The 19,316-nt window shown below is 48.9% G+C and overlaps 12 protein-coding genes across 12 annotated transcripts in view; 10 read left to right on the top strand and 2 right to left on the bottom strand.

Moving 5' to 3' along the window:
• Pmar_PMAR003524 (conserved hypothetical protein) overlaps nt 1-1,692 on the top strand; it is a gene marked incomplete at its 5' end in the record, with an annotated part of 1,899 nt that extends 207 nt beyond the window's left edge. Inside the window, 2 exons of the mRNA XM_002784219.1 lie at nt 141-273; nt 323-1,692. Of these exons, the coding sequence (XP_002784265.1) occupies nt 141-273; nt 323-1,365 (1,176 nt within the window). The 3' untranslated portion in view covers nt 1,366-1,692. The remainder of the gene's footprint in view (nt 1-140; nt 274-322) is intronic.
• Nucleotides 1,693-1,892: 200 nt separating this feature from the next.
• On the top strand, nt 1,893-2,308 carry Pmar_PMAR003523 (hypothetical protein; the record flags this gene model as incomplete). The annotated part of the gene is made up of 3 exons (XM_002784218.1): nt 1,893-1,934; nt 1,984-2,115; nt 2,165-2,308. 3 exons carry the CDS (start codon nt 1,893-1,895, stop codon nt 2,306-2,308), a joined length of 318 nt encoding a protein of 105 aa, XP_002784264.1.
• A 350-nt stretch (nt 2,309-2,658) lies between these two features.
• Nucleotides 2,659-2,851, top strand: Pmar_PMAR003522 (hypothetical protein; the record flags this gene model as incomplete). Its single annotated transcript, XM_002784217.1, has 1 exon — nt 2,659-2,851. A coding segment is annotated over one exon (193 nt), but the record flags the coding sequence as incomplete, so codon positions are not given.
• Nucleotides 2,852-2,861: 10 nt separating this feature from the next.
• On the top strand, nt 2,862-4,127 carry Pmar_PMAR003521 (conserved hypothetical protein; the record flags this gene model as incomplete). The annotated part of the gene is made up of 2 exons (XM_002784216.1): nt 2,862-3,027; nt 3,073-4,127. 2 exons carry the CDS (start codon nt 2,862-2,864, stop codon nt 4,125-4,127), a joined length of 1,221 nt encoding a protein of 406 aa, XP_002784262.1.
• An 812-nt stretch (nt 4,128-4,939) lies between these two features.
• On the top strand, nt 4,940-6,825 carry Pmar_PMAR003520 (zinc-iron transporter, putative; the record flags this gene model as incomplete). The annotated part of the gene is made up of 10 exons (XM_002784215.1): nt 4,940-5,020; nt 5,114-5,258; nt 5,306-5,459; nt 5,513-5,576; nt 5,631-5,781; nt 5,839-5,953; nt 6,199-6,289; nt 6,347-6,437; nt 6,488-6,603; nt 6,653-6,825. 10 exons carry the CDS (start codon nt 4,940-4,942, stop codon nt 6,767-6,769), a joined length of 1,125 nt encoding a protein of 374 aa, XP_002784261.1. The 3' UTR covers nt 6,770-6,825.
• A 45-nt stretch (nt 6,826-6,870) lies between these two features.
• Nucleotides 6,871-7,756, top strand: Pmar_PMAR003519 (hypothetical protein). Its single transcript, XM_002784214.1, has 3 exons — nt 6,871-7,043; nt 7,089-7,199; nt 7,350-7,756. Exons 1-3 carry the CDS (start codon nt 6,890-6,892, stop codon nt 7,622-7,624), a joined length of 540 nt encoding a protein of 179 aa, XP_002784260.1. The 5' UTR covers nt 6,871-6,889; the 3' UTR covers nt 7,625-7,756.
• A 494-nt stretch (nt 7,757-8,250) lies between these two features.
• Pmar_PMAR003518 (programmed cell death 2, putative) lies at nt 8,251-9,327 on the top strand (the record flags this gene model as incomplete). Its single annotated transcript, XM_002784213.1, has 1 exon — nt 8,251-9,327. The coding sequence occupies one exon, from the start codon at nt 8,251-8,253 to the stop codon at nt 9,325-9,327; it is 1,077 nt and encodes a 358-aa protein (XP_002784259.1).
• Nucleotides 9,328-9,470: 143 nt separating this feature from the next.
• Pmar_PMAR003517 (conserved hypothetical protein) lies at nt 9,471-10,888 on the top strand (the record flags this gene model as incomplete). Its single annotated transcript, XM_002784212.1, has 6 exons — nt 9,471-9,809; nt 9,876-10,036; nt 10,106-10,247; nt 10,301-10,495; nt 10,541-10,670; nt 10,740-10,888. 6 exons carry the CDS (start codon nt 9,471-9,473, stop codon nt 10,886-10,888), a joined length of 1,116 nt encoding a protein of 371 aa, XP_002784258.1.
• A 46-nt stretch (nt 10,889-10,934) lies between these two features.
• Nucleotides 10,935-11,260, top strand: Pmar_PMAR003516 (hypothetical protein; the record flags this gene model as incomplete). Its single annotated transcript, XM_002784211.1, has 2 exons — nt 10,935-11,057; nt 11,099-11,260. The coding sequence occupies 2 exons, from the start codon at nt 10,935-10,937 to the stop codon at nt 11,258-11,260; spliced, it is 285 nt and encodes a 94-aa protein (XP_002784257.1).
• A 727-nt stretch (nt 11,261-11,987) lies between these two features.
• On the bottom strand, nt 11,988-13,010 carry Pmar_PMAR003515 (splicing factor,putative; the record flags this gene model as incomplete). The annotated part of the gene is made up of 3 exons (XM_002784210.1): nt 11,988-12,502; nt 12,553-12,692; nt 12,739-13,010. The coding sequence occupies 3 exons, from the start codon at nt 13,008-13,010 to the stop codon at nt 11,988-11,990; spliced, it is 927 nt and encodes a 308-aa protein (XP_002784256.1).
• A 1,850-nt stretch (nt 13,011-14,860) lies between these two features.
• On the bottom strand, nt 14,861-16,202 carry Pmar_PMAR003514 (Palmitoyltransferase ZDHHC9, putative; the record flags this gene model as incomplete). The annotated part of the gene is made up of 11 exons (XM_002784209.1): nt 14,861-14,910; nt 14,962-15,021; nt 15,066-15,189; nt 15,249-15,346; nt 15,393-15,446; nt 15,499-15,555; nt 15,606-15,698; nt 15,749-15,813; nt 15,863-15,975; nt 16,027-16,079; nt 16,127-16,202. 11 exons carry the CDS (start codon nt 16,200-16,202, stop codon nt 14,861-14,863), a joined length of 843 nt encoding a protein of 280 aa, XP_002784255.1.
• A 782-nt stretch (nt 16,203-16,984) lies between these two features.
• Nucleotides 16,985-19,199, top strand: Pmar_PMAR003513 (proteasome subunit alpha type, putative). Its single transcript, XM_002784208.1, has 9 exons — nt 16,985-17,147; nt 17,193-17,261; nt 17,324-17,380; nt 18,445-18,522; nt 18,566-18,655; nt 18,707-18,792; nt 18,834-18,891; nt 18,949-19,016; nt 19,064-19,199. Exons 1-9 carry the CDS (start codon nt 16,998-17,000, stop codon nt 19,116-19,118), a joined length of 711 nt encoding a protein of 236 aa, XP_002784254.1. The 5' UTR covers nt 16,985-16,997; the 3' UTR covers nt 19,119-19,199.
• Nucleotides 19,200-19,316: the final 117 nt, after the last annotated feature.

Below are 19,316 nucleotides of genomic sequence, written 5' to 3'. Positions count from 1 at the left end.
TTGTGGGCTAATATTGACGAGGACAGTTATATTTATTTATGGGGTACGGATACTGAGCGAACTTTGGACCTGGGATTCAGTATTGCTGATCATCATGTAGGGAATACTCTCTGTGGCTTCCCACTTGCTCCTTATGTTAGGTGACCTTACACTTCCTCATCAATGATGTGTTCATGACTTTTTTCTTCGGCATAGCAATGGTTGAGATAGTCGTGGCTGTATTGCCTGGGGGCTCATTGTCTCCAGTGAAGAAGGCTATCGTACCATTAATGGGTATAAGCTCCTCCTCTTCCTCTTTCGCTGGAGTTTATGTGTGTGTTAGGTACGCTAGGTGGAATACTCGGTCCTATTACGGTCTTTTTCGTCCTAATGTTAACCATGAACGCCCTAGGTGGATTTGATAGCTCCCCACACGACTTGTCGGATCTCCTCAATGGTTGGGGTATCGTTGTAGCGACGGACATCTCCATCGCGTGGCTGGTGGCTTCATTCGTATTTGGTGGTGGACATGCTGCTATCCGTTTCCTCTTACTTTTGGCTGTTGCGGATGATGTTGGAGGCGTGCTTATTATCGCCTTCTTCTACCCTTCAGATCATAAACCGGAGTTCATGTATCTGCTATTGTGTGTGGCAGGGTGTGCAGTGGCGTTCCTTATTCGTACGTTGAAGCTTAAGCACTGGGCATGGTACGTGTTCCTAGGTGGTCCTCTGGTATGGTATGGTCTATTGGAGGCATCTGTTCACGCCTCTCTGGCCCTCTGTCTTATTGTCCCCTTCATGCCTAAGGAGATAGACACCAGTGAACCCAACTTCTTCGTTAAACTGTGGCGTAGATGGCGCAATAATAGGAACGTTGAGGAGAACACGAAGACTGGATCAAGTGGGAGTGCGTGTTCACAGACGTGTGAGTCATCGACGGGCGTTGTAGACGGCCCCTTGGAGAAGTTCGATCACGACTGCGCCTTTTTTGTACATTGTGGGCTTTTCTTTTTCGCCCTGGCAAATGCCGGTGTTAAGTTTGGTGGAGAATCTATCGGTCTAATCACGTTGGCTATCACAGTCTCCCTAATTGTTGGTAAAACTGTAGGGATTTTCGTCTTTGGGTGGATTGCGAGCACTGTGTTTAAATTTGGTCTACCCGATGGTATGACAGTTAAGCACCTGTTCGTAGTTGGTATCATCTCAGGAGTAGGCCTGACTGTTGCTCTTTTCGTGGCTCAATCGGCGTACACCCAGCCGGACCTGTTAGCCCAGGCGAAATTGGGAGCTCTACTGTCTGCTGTTTGTGCTCCTATTGCGATAGTCACAGGAAGACTATTCCGAATCGTTAGGGTAGCTGCTGGGGAATCATCCACCAGCAAATGAACACCTACTTAGAGTGACAGTAAGAAGCGTTAGATTTTCCCATTTCGCAGGGTTCGATCACATCGTGGTGTGTTTGTAGTGTCGTCTTGGTCGTGATAGTTGCCTATTTGTCTGTTGTTGTTGATATCGTTCGAATTGTGAGGTGTGAAGGATAGCTCGTCTATGTTGATCGCCTCCGTATCAGTGTATAAAGATCCTGATAATTGTCACGAACTGAGACATGTCATACCACTTCTGCGTCAACTTGTCTATGTTTTCTCATAATCATCTTATTGGTTTCACAGCACTTCTGTAGAGTTCGTCATGGTCCATTGGAGCGATTACTGCATTTCTCCCGGGAGGTTTTTTCTTAGTCATAATCGCTGGCTTTGAGTTCAACAGTTGCATCTATACGGCATTGGTATGGGGTGATGTTCATGTTACAGTAGAACTTGAGAAGTAACAGTTGTTGATCAGTTTGAATCTCGTGAATGACTTGTGAAAAATGTTGTGACTCACACAGCTCCCTCTACACTACGACCCCTCCGATGGGTAAAATACCAGTTAGGAAGCACGCGACGTTCGCTGAGGTAATCGACGTTATAGATGTTGCATAGTACGGATAGCTGGTGGCTTCAGGTGCCGGAATTAACGGTGCCTCGTAGCAAGACGACTATTGTCCCACAGCATAATCGTTTCGTTCGTCCAAGGACGGATTCGGAGTTCAGAGAGGCCTCGCCTACTAGGATCCCTCGTGATGTATACGTAGATGTAAGTGATGATCGCTGGGCAAGATGGTAGGGTATACCTTGCTTGCCAGAGTGTGAAGCGTGCTGAGACGGATGGTGCCCTCGCATCGGAGGCGACTCGTCTGAGGGTAGAACTAGCACTGGAGTCCCACGATCGATTCTTCAGAGGCCATGACCAGACCCTCGTTGCTGAAGTGAAGAATCCTCGGAAGTAGTAGAGGGGCGAGGCCGAATAAAATTGTCGAGGATTATCATCAAAGGGAATATACGTACGCTTTTCTCAGCTGAGCTCAAGAGTTTACACACGTACTGTAGTATTTTTCGTACGTATTCGGGTAGAACCCAAAAATGAATTCCCAAGATTTTCTCAGAATTTCCACATGGGTACCAACACATAGCCTAGCATGTGCATATTTCCCCCCGCTGTTTGTTACTGCGATATCATAACACAGTCGTTGAGTGTGTTCCGAGAAGTCATAGTTATAACGTGACGTAGGAGTCCTTGACTGCTGTTGGAGCTGTGGAGGATGGTAGTGATTGTTGTTGTTGTTGTTGTTGGGTGTAGGTTTCTCAATACGTGGAGGCATTGGTATCTGTACATTCGTAGAATAGTGACAACGTACTTCATACCACTACAGCTGGGAGTTGTGGCTGGCCTCCTTTGGGCGAACATTGACGAGGACAGTTATGTCTACCTGTGGGGAAATGATGAGGAGAGGACGCTCGATCTCGGTGGTGCCCATATAGCTGGCGAACCGGTACTTCACAATGGGAGGGAGTTGCGTCTACTGCATTGCTCAGGTTACTCTCAACTTCCTCCTCAACGACGTGTTTATGTGTTTCTTCTTCGGCATTGCTATGGTTGAAGTAGTCGTAGCAGTGTTACCAGGCGGCTCGCTGTCCCCTATGAGCAAGGCCGTTGTTCCTCTCATGAGTAAGAAGCTGAGCGCTGCCGCTATTCAGTGTGTTGTTATTTTAGGTACCCTTGGTGGAATGCTCGGTCCTATCGTAGTCTTTTTCGCTTTGGTTTATATCATAAGTAACTGTGGTGGATTTGATAACTATGATGAGGACCTCAGTGCTGTACTCAAAGGGTGGGGTATTGTAGTATCTACTGATATCTCAATCGCCTGGCTAGTAGCATCATTCGTCTTCGGCGGTGGACATGCTGCTATCCGATTTATACTCCTTCTGGCTGTAGCCGATGATGTGGGAGGTATGCTGGTCATTGCGATATTCTACCCATCAGCGCACGAGCCACAGTACATCTATCTGTTATTGTGTGTGGCAGGGTGTGCAGTGGCGTTCCTTATTCGTACGTTGAAGCTGAAGCACTGGGCATGGTACGTGTTCCTAGGTGGTCCTCTGGTATGGTATGGTCTATTGGAGGCGTCTGTTCACGCCTCTCTGGCCCTTTGTCTTATTGTCCCCTTCATGCCTAAGGAGATAGACACCAGTGAACCCAACTTCTTCGTTAAACTGTGGCGTAGATGGCGCAATAAGGAGTCTATAGATGAGGAAACATCAGAGTGCGACTCCAGCAGCGAGACCGTCGCGACACCGCTAGGTAGTGGAGTGGTCCCGGGCCCCCTGGAGAAGTTTGACTATGACTGTGCTTTCTGGGTCCACTGTGGTCTCTTCTTCTTCGCCCTAGCCAACGCTGGTATCAAATTCACTAGTGAGTCCGTAGGCTACGTGACGCTGTGTGTGACCCTGTCTCTACTCGTGGGCAAACCCTTGGGTATATTCGTCTTTGGTTGGATTGCTAGTTATCTGATGAGATTGGGTCTACCGGAAGGGATGACCTACAGGCATCTATTTGTCGTTGGTATAGTTTCCGGCGCTGGTCTCACGGTGGCTCTCTTTGTAGCGCAGTCAGCATATACGGAACCGACCCTTCTGGAGGAGGCCAAGTTAGGCGCCTTGTTGTCGGTGTTGAGTGCACCACTAGCATTGATTGTTGGGTGGCTCTTCTGTATTGAGAAAGTCCCAGCAGGGGAGGTGCCTCCTGAGGGAAGGGCGATGTCGAAGTGAAAATACCTTATCTTGTTACTGGTTTCCTGCCGTTTTAGCCTATTTCAGTACCGGATTATATTCCCCATATACTTTAAACGGTTGGTTTTCGTTACGCTGGTGGCTGGTCAACTGCTTCCTAGTAGAAATGTAGTCTTTTGTATATGTTTTGATGATATGTTAAGTCTAGACACGTACCAGGCCCAACAGCATGAGCAATGTGCTTGTTCGTATGCTTACCCCCAACGTTCCTATGTAGCGCCCTTCTTCCTTCCTTAACTGTTGTTGGTCCCAGTGTTGTCCCTGTTACTGTTCCTCGATGATGTATGGATATTATAGGATGACGTTTCTATACTCTATCATTGTGAAGGAGGTCGTGTTCTAACTTTGGGTCTTTACCATTCGGGATAATGTTTGCCGCGTGTCCCCACACAATAACATCCCTTTGGGCCTTATAACATGGATACGGGTTGATTTAGTTCCTTTTGCAGGCTCTGTCTCTTAGGAACTCATTGACTTCCGAACAATTGACGTGGGTAGAAGGAGCACTTTACTGATGCCGTCACCAAGCGTATAAGAAGACTACTTCATGTCCTTGAAACCAATTCGAACCAAAGCTATCTCGGGGTATCTCCGGCGGAGTTACGACAAATCCAAAACGTGTGTTCGTCAGTGCTGAACATCTTTAAACCTTCTAGTTCCTCCATGCGGCCCCGCATTGACGTAGGTTTTTATGTGCGTCGTGATATCCTATAAGTTGAGCATCGAGGCCCGTAGGGGATTGTGTTTTGTGGGTGATTATCCCTGTAGTAGTCAGTGCCCTGTATCTTACCATGCCTCTTTATACAGTCAAGCTACTGGCAATAGTAGCAGCTGCATCAGTAGCCTTGCTGGGGTTATGGGCCGCAAAGGAGGTACTACTACATGCTACTCATTGAGGGTGCTCTCTTAGAAGGCTCCTAGACGCTTACAGGCGGTTTCGGTCCGATGGGAGTGTTGCTGTTCAGGTTGGGCGAATTAAGATGCCGCTGTTGTTCTCGGTCTCCCAAGCGTTCACTGCTGGTGTCCTATTCGCTGCTGGACTCTGCCATATGCTGCCCGATGCTGTTGGGGAACTCGTCGATACCTACGTAGATTCTCAGCCGCAGTATGGTAATTTTTCCCAACTTTATCACACTTTATTTCACCAAGTGCTGTAGGTGCCTTGTTGGCGTGCACTTCAGCCGCTATGGCGTTCCTCTTCCTACTTTGCATTGAAGAGATTGTGTCGGCTCTACTACCCGCAAGCACAGCAGTTCCCCATTCGGAGGCTGCCTGTGTTACGTATAAAACTCAGTTCCCTATTCTACCGAGGTGAAAGAGGAGACACGATGTCGCTGGAGGATGAAGTTCTCTCCTCTGTTTAGGAAAGAGCTCGTTGGTCCCCATGGATGTTGCGAAGATGAGGATCCCAACGATAGCTGTTGTGAAGTAGCTTACCCTTCTTCTCAGATTAGTCAGAAATGGTGTTACCTTTGGTGGCAGGCGATCGACAATCGTAATGCAAAAGAGGAGGAGGATGGTGTGGTTCAGCCACTTCTGCCACGATACCACAATGAGTGTTGTCCAGTACATGAGCATGACCATGTTCATCACCATCATGGAAGCCACAGCACCGACAAGGTGGATCCGGAGGGTAGGGATTACTACGTGCCTTAGACCCACATCAATGGGAACATGGTGCTTGCTTTAGAACCACTTCTCGGGCAGCATCATCATCACCATCATCATCTCCAGCTGAAGCATATGGTTCTGAAGGCTGGGCCGTGTGCGGAGATAGGCGCAATGACACTCTTCATCGCGTTGAGGTGACTCTCTGCTCAAAATTTTCGCTTTCCTTAGCTGGGCTCAGGAATTTCACTGAGTTTAGAAGTTGACATATGAATTCTGGTAGAAGTGTGCAGAAACCAGCAACACTTCTCAAGAAAATTTTCTCGAAATTCCTCATGTTGTCACCACTGCTAACTCTCCAACACATGTAGTTGACCATGTGTATATTTCTCACACCCTGGGTCAAAACTCGGCAATTCCGCTGAACTGCAACGTTTTTCAGCTTCCACTCGGTGATGGAGGGTCTGGGTATCGGATCGGCCACGCATGCATGGGAGGTCGTGCCTGTCCTAACAGCCATACTAGCCCACAAGGTATTGCACCCGCATCCTCTCGAGCGTCATATAATCTACTTGTCTATGATGTCTTAGGCACTAGCAGCATTCGCATTGGGATGTAGCCTGGTCGAATCCTCGGTCTCTGGGGTCCGCTATTTTGTATTCAGCCTCATATTCGCTGCTGGTAGGACGAGATGGCTTGTCTTAGGTTGTTAACATTTCTTCGGTTCCCAGGTACCCCGATCGGTGCGCTGTTTGGTAACATTGGCCTCTCCTCGGGAGGGAGTGCGCACGATGCGGCTGTCTTCACGGCCGTATGCAAGGCTCTGGCGTCGGGCACTTTCCTACAAGTAAGGCGTTGCCATACCACGCCCCACACTGATCGTCAATGTTGTTTAGGTGAGCTCGATGGAGATAATCCCCAAAGTTTTCGCTTCTGCCGAGGGCCGTTTTTGGAAGCTTATTGCGATTCTCGTTGGTTTCGGGGCGATGGCCACTCTAGCTTTGTGGATTTGAGACCAGCGCGATGTTTGCCTGTTCAGCCCGTGATATTACTGTGAACTCCTTTCCTCAGTGTCTCCGCTTGAGTTTATGAAGCGTCTGCTTGTATTTCTGTCAGTCTTTTAAACGACCTTGATGGGAGATACCCGATCCACGGATCAATCTCACGAATCATCGTGCTCCAGGGCCTCGGGGGAGGAGGGACCATCGGGGCAGCTTTTTGACGAGACGGCGACAGAACCGACAACAGGCCAATGCCCCGTTGTGCAAGACGTTATGAAGAAGCTGTGTAAGGCTATAGAGTTGTATGTCGGTATAGGAGTTCCTTTGGCAGACCCGAATGTCAGCGCTCCAGTAAGAGCACACGACTCGTCTTCATCAGCAGAGTCTTCCCATCGTGATGAGGGACCAGGAGATCCAACATGGGCATGCCTCAAGCCAGACTGTAGGTTGCATACTTTCGTTGGATTGTCTAAAGTATGCCTTCTTGCGACGCCGGACTGTGCATAGGAATGCCCTCGACGTGCCTGGGATAATCTGTGGACCGCTGGTGTGTGGGCATAGCTCACGGTGTGGTAGGTACCTTCGATAGTAGGTACCTTCCGTGCCATCGACTCATCTGAGCTTACTATACTTGTGAATTCGAAACTGGATGACCATGAGAGGCTCACCACAGAGTCGGCAATCACTGTACCAGTTATTGATCCCCCTCCTGCCAGGAAGGATCGAGCTCTCACCTTGGCTTCGGGACACCCCATTTTAACCCTGAGTGGCTCCAGACTACTCAACCGGCGAACCAAACGGTTTCACACAGTAGGGTTGGCCAGCGAGGCTCGAGCTGTGGTGGGCGCGGTTCGAGCACAATCCTGAGAAGGGTAAAGTGACTGCGCTCGACCTCATCTTTTGTTCGTATCACATCCCCCTCATGATTATTCTTACTGTTGGTACCGTGGTAGTAGTACTATGGATATTCTAAAGGGCCTCACATGGTTTCATAATAGTAACTCCATAGAGTTGAGCTTTATCTGTTGGGATTGAGATATGGCCGATTAACGAGAGATTAAAGCCGTTTGTTGGTGAGACGATAACGCTCGTAGAGTCAGTGAGAGACCGCAATAGGCGACCACAGGTGAACAGGAAGGGAGCACTCGAATTGAAGGTCTTCGTGAAAAGGTGGCAAACTAGCACATATATGTGTGCTGAATTCTTACCCTGGCGAAGGGGTTCTGTGGATATATGAGAATTGCTCCGAATCGCTGTATAGTTTGAGGTCGGTAACATGTAAAATTTAGGGGGTAATTTTCTGACGTTCTGCGTGAATTGTTGAAGTAATAGTTTTTTGAATAATTCGATTGGACTCCAAATGTGAGCATAGTCCCCGTAACCTCTGGGCCTGACAGGACTGTGTCGGGTACCGCATTCTCTGCCTCTACTGGGGCGTCGGCTCGACGAATATCACACTACCGTGACTTCTCATCAACCTTGTTCCAGTTCCCATGACTATGGACGTGTCCTCTCCCCGTAATGGCTCTAAATCAGATGCCTCGAGTGCCACAGAGGACGGCCCTACTCCTCTGGTCGGTTACACTGTGAAGCCTCGTCAAGACCATCTACTTCAACGGCGTTACTTCCCCAGCAAGATCGGTGGCTCTCCGGCGTGGCTCGATCCGGAGCTTTTGCCAGCGGGAGATCTCACTTGCGATAACTGTGATCAACCGCTGACCTTCCTGGCTCAAGTCTACTCTCCTGGGGAGAACGACGCCGCGTTTCATCGGACCATATATGTATTTGCTTGTAGGAGCTGCCCGGGGTCGTTCAGAGCGTTGCGGTCACAACTGCCGTGGAACAACGCCTACTATGCCCCTATCCCGGCCTCAGAGGACGACACTGCTGTGGATGACGATCTTATTACGTCTAGGAGTTGTTCTTTGTGTGGTCTCCCACGTGATGTTGCTGAGTGTGACGGTCAAGGAGTGCATGTGGCCTGTCGGAAGGGACTTGAGAGTCGATGGAAACTGCAGATTGATGAATTCGGTTTGTCCATTGACGAGTGCGACGAGGAAATGACCGACAGCGAAGGTGACGTTTCGGAGTCCGATCTAGTTGGAGACGAGAGCCACTTACTCGAAGAGTATCAGAGGAAGGATGAGATGATGGACGACTCGGAGGTAGAGGCATTCCAAGAACTCTGTCCGGAGATAGATGCTGATGATGAAGCCCATAAGGACTTTGAGATGCTCGCTAAGGCTAACCCTGGTCACGTCATCTACTACTGCCGTGGTGGAGAGCCGATGTGGTTGACGTCTATGGGCAAGCAGCCTAGTATGCCGACACGCTGCCAACTGTGTGGTGCACCGCGGGAGTTCGAATTTCAAATCCAACCACAGCTCGTGTACAAGGCGTCTTGTGATTTTGACTTTGGTGTTGTTGTCGTCTACACATGCAGTGCTGACTGTGCAATACAGGGATATGCTCGAGAGTTCACGGCTGTGCAGGACGAGCCGGAGGAGTGGTTGGCGGCGAATCAAGAGAGGCAAGAAGTTGCGGAGATTCCGGTATCATCCCGTCGATGATCAAGAATAGCAATTTGATTTACGTAAATAGACATCATATCGATACCGTTCCTCTGGCACATCGTGTCGCTTGGTTGATGTTAATTTGATAACTCTATGGGCAGGAGAGTTCCCGTGGCACATCTGATATAATCCTTCATCGTATGTCTGGGCTTGAAGTCAGCGAAGGGGCTCACTTCTGCACTGCTGACGATGGTAATTCGAGTTCAATACTGGAAAGGTTGCTCGACGAGCAAAGCGAGATAGAGGCAGAGGGAATCAGGTTGGTCGAGGAGGTCAATGCCGAGCCGGAAGGGCGGACACTGGCATACGGTGGTGAACTGCATGCTGAGAATGTGGCTGCTAGGCCGAGCTCAATGAATATAGTAATGCCACCGAGCCCGACGGATGAACTCCCGTCCCCTGAAGAAACGCCTCGAACTGAGACCAAGACGACTCTGGCTCGAGCTGACATGCAGGACTTCCAGAAGGCCCTTGACGGAGTGAGGGCTCTTCAACGGCTATGTCGTTACTAGGCGTCGTCGAGGCTGTATCGGATCTGTCCATAGGTTGTCAACAAGCTTCGAAGCACTGCGATGAAAGCCTTCATGGATTCACGTCAACGTATTATGCGGAGACATGAGGCGGAGTCGACTGCGGCCAGAATGCACACCCAAGCCAGTGAGGTCAATTTAAAGGAGACTATCAAGGCTCTCAATGACCAACTCGAGTACGTCTTTCGCTGTCGCCCTCGAACGTGATATTCTCGTGAGGGAATTCATCCGCTTTGTTGGTTCAGTAAAGCTAATGATCGAGTCGAAGCCCTTGAAAAACAGCTCAAAGGCGTCCAGTTCCTCAACCATAAGCAGCAACGAGTTCAAAGCAGGAAGCTTCTGCTGTATAGGATGATGGCTCGATGGAAAATATACAATCGGCTGCGGGTCAGTCATCTCAATTGGCAGAGTCTAAGTGCGATAATTTTATCTCCTGCCAGTTGGACGAAAAGACGAAGTCGAAGCTATCGAGAGCCCTGCATAGGTGCAAGCTTTCGAGCCAGGTTTTCATATCGTGGCGGCTCCGATCTATACGAGGGGCAGCGGCTCGGAAGCAGGCTGATACGGAGTTAGCCAATGCAACCATACGGGCTAGTGACTCAGCGGCTTGGGAGGAGGAGAGGTCGACACTACTGGTAGGAAGCGATGTTTCGCGAATGGCTCATACTATACTTCCTCAGGCTAGAATAGACGACCTCACAGCGGAGTTGGAGAAGGAACTGCAAACAAAACGTATGATGCAAGATAATCTCAAGCGTGTCTTCATGCGCGGTGTGTGTGCCCTGAACTTCGAGGCTATGTCCCTGCTGGGTAAGGTAGCGACCAAAGCATGCGGATTGCTCGCTTCACTTGACGACATGGTGCCATGCCCTCTCTCAGGAGGACAACCTTCCAATGAGAGCGAGGCCGAGGAGCAATTCAATCGTCTCTTCGGCTCTCCATCGGCGACAACATTTACGAATCCTATGGGATCGGAATCAAGACCCCAAGTAGCCTGCGAATTGATCATTGTCGAGAGCCCTGAGTGAAACTCAGGATAATTCATCGACTAATTTTGTGGCACGAGAGACTCTCATGGCCACCAATTCCACTATGGCTGTCATCACTGAAGCGGGAAGAGCCCGGAAGGAGCACAATACTCAGAGTTTGCCTTTCGTCAGCTACGATGGCTCGATCGATCGGGAGAAGGCTGTTATGGTGAGCTCTACGAGTTGGCTCAAGCTGTCCACTGCTCTCAGATGTCTCCCGCACCTCCGCCGGCTCAGAATACCCGAGTCCCCACGGCGCACTTGACTGGTGTCCGCTCCGTTACCCCTGTGACGTCTAGACGCAAGGAATGGTCTCGTGCTAGCAGTGGCGTTGTTGCTGGATCTCGCAGCACGAGGAAGTCCGCTGGATAGCGAACTCCGTTTATACTCCTTGCATAATGCTGATAATAATATTGCATAATATTATCATCCAGTATTTCTCGACATGTGTCTTGTTTGACCATCAGGGTAGACTGTTGAGAGCGGATTTACTTGGGTGCGAAAACGGCCAGTGGACACTTCGACGTCAATCGAATCGACGACGCGATGACGAGCGTCAGCTTATCCTCTCGGGATGGCTCTTACCCGGAATCTGCCTCATTGAGTCTACTCGTACAAAGATTGGCATGCCCTCTATATCCTTCCTCCAGGATGCGGGGTGTTCCATCCTCAGTGGAAACTCGATCGGAGCCTCACGCAGGGGGAGCGGATGAGTTACATACCAACGGTTAGAACCCACGGATGTCGCGTTCTCCTGGAACACCACTGGTGGTTCTGATGGTCCGCCAGCATGAAGACTCGGATCGAGTCATCGAGTCACTCGATGCTGTTCATTTACATGAAAAGTGTTTGTGGTTTGATTGTAGCAAAACCAATCTCGTTTGGGCCGAGACGGGTATATGGGCCTCGACAGGAATGATGATACCGAAAACTCCCCTCTTATTCAACCCAGTGCTGTGGTGTTCCAATTCACGCCAACCGCGTAATTACATCCTTTAAAAATCCCAGGATTGAAAGGTCGGGCTAATTCGCATTTAGAGACAACTACTTGCAGACTCATCAACACGATACTTCCAGGGTAGACAGGAAGATTATAATGTTATACTCTAACAGCATCACCCATATACTTCTCAAAACTCTTGGGACCCGGCCTGTAGTGGGAATATCTTCCATAGTAAGCATCGGCAAGGGGAACTCGCTGATTATCAACGGAGCCAACTTCAGCCAACCGACCGGAATAGGGCTGTCGAGGAGCCCGGTCATCGAAACCCGCCTCACGCCCAACAGCAGGCATTGAAGATTTGGCCGACATAGGCATCATCTCACGAGGTCTGTAGTGAGAGTAGCGGTCATAGAAATAGTTCTCTCGATTAAGAGGCCGCTGCTGAAAGTTGTCGATCATGTAGCGCTCGAACCCAGGCGTGGCTGGGAGCTCCGAGGGGGCAGGAGCCTCCCGTGAAGGCTGCCGAGCATCAGTGATAACTCCACGAGGGGCAGACTCCCACTGCTCCCAGCCTCTGGAGGGATAGGGAACTGAACGGGTTTCATTCCAGGATGAACGGCGAGAATCCATAGACCCACCCGGGGTAGCATAGGAGGGGTACTCACTAGAGCCTGAGGTCATGAATACATTCCTGGGGAGTGCCGTCATAACGGGGTGCTACCTGCCGACATTCGATGATTATGGGATTCATACATCTGACGACGGCCTGCCAGAGAACAGTGAAAGGGAGCAGTGCAGCCCGGGAGGGTAATCCGATTATCGAGCTCGAGAGCGGCCTCGGCCATACGGATGTCGGGGTACCTGTCAATATCGATTCCCACGAAATAGCTGAGGGGAGCTACCCCACCTCACGAAGCAGTAACCTGTACCCAAACCAGGCCTATTGTCTTTAGGGATATAAATATCCATCACTTCCCCATACCGACTAAATAGTTCATTCAACTTAGCCTGGGAAACGTTCAGACCAATTCCGTCCACCTGAGCGTATTGATGAATCTGCTGGTCTATGAGGATGCTCACCTTAACGGAGTGTAGAGTTTTGAGAACCTCTCGGCTGAGCGGCGGGAAGAGGGGGTCCCCATGTTGCTGCGGTCCCTTCGAGAAACCGCCAGCGCTCATTTTATAGATTAACCAAAGATTCCCTACAGAATGATAGTGATAACAGCAATGAACACATGAACACAATAAGTCACATATCGGGTGGATGGACATCTCTCTAGAGAGCCTGGTTTCTACATTTCACCATACGATGAGCAAGAACGCGCTTGTGAAGTCGCGATGTCAGGCCTCCTCTCAATAGCGAGGATCTTCCAGGTAATTACGCTCGGACTAGTGTATTCAGGCATGTTAGGAGACATGGCGAGGAAGAGTACATCGAGGCGTTGACACAAATCTTGGGAACAAAAGCTACTATGATTAACTATGAGGGTAATAGTTGGGTGAATAGATAGTGAAAAAGGAGAAGGGACGAACGGGGGGATGAGCATGGCGCTACTGCATCGATAATAACCGAGCCGATGGGGCTGAGGCTACTAGACCTACTACGTACTCGTACTCTCAAACTAGATGGATATCTGAACGACTCGGAGATCCAACACAGCAATACGACGGACAGACCGATGATACCTGCCGACCCGTGTGTTGATAGTTCAAACGCTACAGGCCGACCGTGAAGGGTTTTCCTAGGTGACCAGCAACAGAAGGCTCGACGCCTATCGTTCAGTTTCGAGACGGAAAAAGGCGAAGAGATTCTTTCTCGGACGACAAACTTCAGTTATATACCCAAACTCCTTGAAGTTGGCTTCAATTTCGCCACCACTGATCTCCCAGCCGATACTATTCACTTAAAGTGATACTTACGACTATAGCGTGGTCTTTCCGAACGACCTTCCACCTTTAACGAGAACACCCTCTCTCTACCTTGAACTAACAACACCCGACGATACCCTTTCTGCGGTTGCCTACAACCTGGCACCAGCCCCCATAGAGGTGGGGATGACTCAACGCTGAGGACTGCTATCCTCTCGCCTCGTGAGCAGGTTGGTGGTAGTCTGGGAATAACCATCGTTATGATAAACCGGATTCCTTCAAGGTTGGATACCCGCTAGCCACGCTGCTGTTCCTGCTCGGTTGAGCCCGATGCTGGTACGAGGGCACGCATACTCCAATTTCCAGCTACTGAGAGACTAGGTGCGCATAGCGTGTCTGTGACAGTTCTACACTTTCTAAGGCGCTAGTAATACGCTCACCCCCGTGAAGAGAATCGCCAAGCTAGACTACGACAAACAGGCCAGTCGCCGATGGTTCAACACTAGGCTAGTTCCGAGAGCATAAGGATAGCTAGATGTACGCCTATTTGTCTACGTCAATAAGAGAGATGATTGTCCCCTCCAGCATACACCAGGTAACCACAGTGAGGTAAACGCCTGATATGCGTTAACTGTAGGAGTTTACTTTCTGTACATCTACTGACCCCACGTGCCATAGTGGTGACACTGGGGCTAGCGAGATGACAGGAGAACTGGCAGGCTATGCTTCCATCATTAGTCACAGACATCACTAAGAAGCCGTCGATTCGACATGTAACCTACAAGTACAGCAAGCCTCGAAGAAAGCTTTGCCGTACGGAAAGCAGAGAGTAATCGCTTGATATCATAGCGCGAAATTGTGCAATTTGTCCCCCTCACTTACTCAGCCTCCTCCACAGAGGAGTCTCTCACGAACATATAGTGCAACTAGTCATCGGGACGTAAACCTCATAAATCTGCAACATGCACACGATCAAGCAATAACGCGCCTTCACTACCGAACAGTTCATATGTACACTACGACCACTCGGCATGCTTCTTGACTGCACGAGCCAGAGGAAGTGAAGTGAGCCACTTTTGAACTCGAGAATCGATAGGCGTAAGAAACTGGGTCTCTGAGAGAGTACCATAGTAGCAAGTATATGATGAATATTTTCTCTTTCAATCATACAGTTCCGACAGACAGTCCGAATTCGGGGTACCAATTTGGCCTGAGGAAAGCCCGACGACCTCAAGAGGGGAATCAAAGGCAATCCGCTTACGGTAACTAGCAAATATATTCATCCCACCTGCCGCAGTTGGCAGGAGCTTGTCAGGAGTGCCTATAGAGCATATGCAAAGGACAGTGCAAGGCGGGGGCACTTACAACAGATATTGGAGTAGTTATCCTTCGTGCCGTGGTCGAAGGGATTCATCCTATAGTATCGCTTCAAGTGCTCGTTGGTCGAGAGATTATGTGCTGTGATGTACAGGTGATACATATTCAACATCTGATGTGATAAGAAGGACGAGTCGACAGGTCTCGAGCGAGGCCTGGTTTAGGACTTACAGCAAATCCAAAGACAAGCATAACACAGAATATCGCCACGAGGAAGTCATCTAGATGGTCCAATATGAAGTAGCCTACCTTCTGTCCAGAACACTCGGCTGAGGCATATAATCATAAGAAGGTAATAGCAACAATGTGACTCACCTGCAGTCACTATATGGGCTATGCAGAGAGCTAGTGCTATCAGGCTTGATAAACCTAGAGTGATGAGAATCACGCAAATGGTCTGTTGTAGAGTACGAGTACTTACCTAGTGTAACGATCAAGCACAAGAAGTAGCGATAGTTACCCAGACCGACACACGTGCCTGATGGAATTCAGCCTACAGGGTGTCTACAATTGATAGATGACTCCTACCGAGTACAGCACAATGATGATCGAATCGCGTAACACAATCATCACAAACGCTACAATGGTGGCTTCTGGGAGGCCTGTATATCCGACAAGTACCTAATCCCAGACACCAGCAATGCTCGTCCTCCCTGCAATGGGCGTCTTACGACACCACTTCTGCTTCACCGCAACGCCATTCAACAGCAGGTAACGAGGTCGAGGCATGCCAGTTCTAAGGAGTCTCGAATCGTCCACGAGGAAGCAGTACGAGCAGAACTTACCGCTGATCCAATTGCTGGGGCCTTATTTCTGCTATGAACTCCTCAGGATGGTCTTCAGGCTTGCTACGTGGTATGATACCAGGGTCAGAAAATGCCGTTAGAAAGAAGAATATCTAACGACGCACGCACAGGGAAGGATTCGTTTCTCGGAGGTATGGTATTACCCACGATAGCGGCAATAAAAAGTAATCCAGAAGGCCCGTGAAGAACATGGTAACTGAGGAAGGAGTGATACTAGACGGCAAACGAGCCACTGAATAGTACCATGTACGGCTCCACCAAGCTCCTCAACAGACTCCACAAGGCGAGGGCATATATGCAATGCCATCTTCAATGACATGAGTAGTAACACCAGCATAGACAGAGACACTGCCAGCCATTGCGGGCCAATAACCTATGTTATGGGCACTAGGATGGACCTTCCAGGATGGACTCAGGATATTACCACTCTCCCATCGAATAGGGGTGTGCATTGCCCCTTATAATTCCCTTTACGGAAATACTCCCGGACACACTCGTTCTTGGACCGCGAAAAAGCATGCAATCCGCTCGGAAGCCACGACTTGCGTTTCTCTGTCATAACATAGCAGTTTCCCTCAAAACCCCTATCCCCCCCTGAATAGTACTACTCAGAGGCTTAGTCTGGAGCAAGCTAGCATCTAAGGAAGCCTCGGCAGATAAGCCTACAGTGCTTGGTGGACCACTTTCATAACCGACAACTTCAGTCTCCTGTCGAAGCTTCTCCACAAGCCGTGGATCGCTGAATCGAAGGTAATCCGAAATATCCATGGCTTATTGGACTAGAAAGCCTGCAATGGTCATATGGGAGGACACTTCGAGGCCGAGTGGTATTCTAAACACTTCGAGGGTAGAAAGGGCAACAGGAAGGAAGAGTTGATGTAGTTCATAAACCATCTATTTCCGTGATAGAACTTCTGAGGGCTTTTCAAAATGCGGCTGCTTTGATGGGATCCCAGGTTCGAAACTTGGCTGAGACTATTTTCTTGTGTTTTTTGTGACTTGCAATTTCATACACGGCCATTCTGAGTAGTGGTCGTATAGGATATGACCATTATCACATTCACCAGTGCTTCATCCTTCTTACAGTGGCTGTTGTTTTTTCTATAGGCCTAATATGGATTCCGAGTACTCCTTCTCATTGACTACCTTCTCCCCCTCCGGTAAGCTGGGTCAGATCGAGTATGCTCTCAATGCAGTATCGATGGGGAAACCCGCCTTGGGAATCAAGGCTAAGAATGGTGTAGTGCTGGCCACCGAGAAAAAGGTAAATCAAACTCCTCCTATGCGCACCGCCCAATGCTATGTACAGTTTCAAACTATCCTAGCTGAGGAGGATTCCATCCGCAAGGTTGACAACTTCACCAACAGGATAGGATGTGTACTATTCGAGTGGAGGAGGAGGGCCTTGCCACTGAGTATAGGAGTATTCCACTCTGGTAGGTCTTCGCTGGTATGCCTCCTGACTTCAGAGTCATACTGTCTCGTGGCCGAAAGCAGGTAGTACTCATCCCTTTAGTCGCTACTATCCATATGCATATGCCAATCCCTTTAGTCGCTACTATCCATATGCATATGCCAATCCCTTTAGTCGCTACTGTCCATATGCATATGCCAATCCCTTTAGTCGCTACTATCCATATGCATATGCCAATCCCTTTAGTCGCTACTATCCATATGCATATGCCAATCCCTTTAGTCGCTACTATCCATATGCATATGCCAATCCCTTTAGTCGCTACTATCCATATGCATATGCCAATCCCTTTAGTCGCTACTATTCATATGCATATGCCAATCCCTTTAGTCGCTACTATCCATATGCATATGCCAATCCCTTTAGTCGCTACTATCCATATGCATATGCCAATCCCTTTAGTCGCTACTGTCCATATGCATATGCCAATCCCTTTAGTCGCTACTATCCATATGCATATGCCAATCCCTTTAGTCGCTACTATCCATATGCATATGCCAATCCCTTTAGTCGCTACTGTCCATATGCATATGCCAATCCCTTTAGTCGCTACTATCCATATGCATATGCCAATCCCTTTAGTCGCTACTATCCATATGCATATGCCAATCCCTTTAGTCGCTACTATCCATATGCATATGCCAATCCCTTTAGTCGCTACTATCCATATGCATATGCCAATCCCTTTAGTCGCTACTATCCATATGCATATGCCAATCCCTTTAGTCGCTACTATCCATATGCATATGCCAATCCCTTTAGTCGCTACTATCCATATGCATATGCCAATCCCTTTAGTCGCTACTATCCATATGCATATGCCAATCCCTTTAGTCGCTACTATCCATATGCATATGCCAATCCCTTTAGTCGCTACTATTCATATGCATAGGCCAATCCCTTTAGTCGCTACTATCCATATGCATATGCCAATCCCTTTAGTCGCTACTATCCATATGCATATTAAATTCTCAGCTAACTGTATATACCTTTCTCACGAATTCGTGTGGAAGGAGAATTATTATGATATGAAATGACAAGGAAATATGAACGACACCCTTGGTAAACATTATGCTCCCTCCGTCAGGCTCAACAGTACTGGTGTACCTACGAGGACGAGATACCAGTACGACAACTCACAAGAGAGGTTGCCAATGTCATGCAGGTGTGAGCATTGTTCAACGCCTCGACATAACTCTTCTATTCAGGAGTTCACCCAGTCTGGTGGTGTCCGGCCCTTCGGCATATCATTGATGATTGCCGGTTGGGACGAGACGGAGGGTCCACAACTGTACCAGGTAAAAGGGTGGCCCTTGGTTGGTGGTCTACTGTACTATGATGGTCGTCAGGTCGATCCTAGTGGAGCCTTCTTCGGGTGGAAGGCTTCGGCTATAGGCAAGAACTACGCCAATGCTAAGTCCTTCCTGGAAAAGAGGTACGCAGATCGGCACCAACTTAGGTTTACTTTCTTGTTAGATACTCTGAAGACATCGAATTGGAAGATGCTATTCATACAGCTATCCTCACTTTAAAGGTTATAACACTGAGTGTTTATGCTCAGTTGATGCTAATCTTGCGTGTTATTGTTCAGGAGGGGTTCGAGGGCGCTATAAATGAACACAACATTGAGATTGGCATAGTCTCATCTGAGGAGAAGAGGTGAGCTTCGTTGTTGTGACTTCTGGGTCTATATCTGACCGCTTCAGATTCCGAGTGCTAACACCTGCGGAAATCAAGGATTACCTCAGTGAGGTTGAGTAGTGTTAAATCCAAGATACTGTGCTGCGACTCCTGCGCGATGGTGTGTATCACAATCATCACTCCTTGCGGGTTTCTCAGTTTACCACGTTGGCCTTGCGTAAACTCGATCGTAGGGAGGCTGGACGGTCTGTTGGTCATTTCGTCAGTTGGTGAACACGAGTAAATCAGCATGGGAAAAGAAGTCGTCATCCTGCGTCG

Source organism: Perkinsus marinus, assembly GCF_000006405.1.
Source record: "Perkinsus marinus ATCC 50983 genomic scaffold scf_1104296935302, whole genome shotgun sequence".
Classification (NCBI taxonomy): domain Eukaryota; phylum Perkinsozoa; order Perkinsida; family Perkinsidae; genus Perkinsus; species Perkinsus marinus.
Note: the sequence above shows the minus strand (reverse complement) of the source record. Positions and strands in the feature narration are given on the sequence as shown.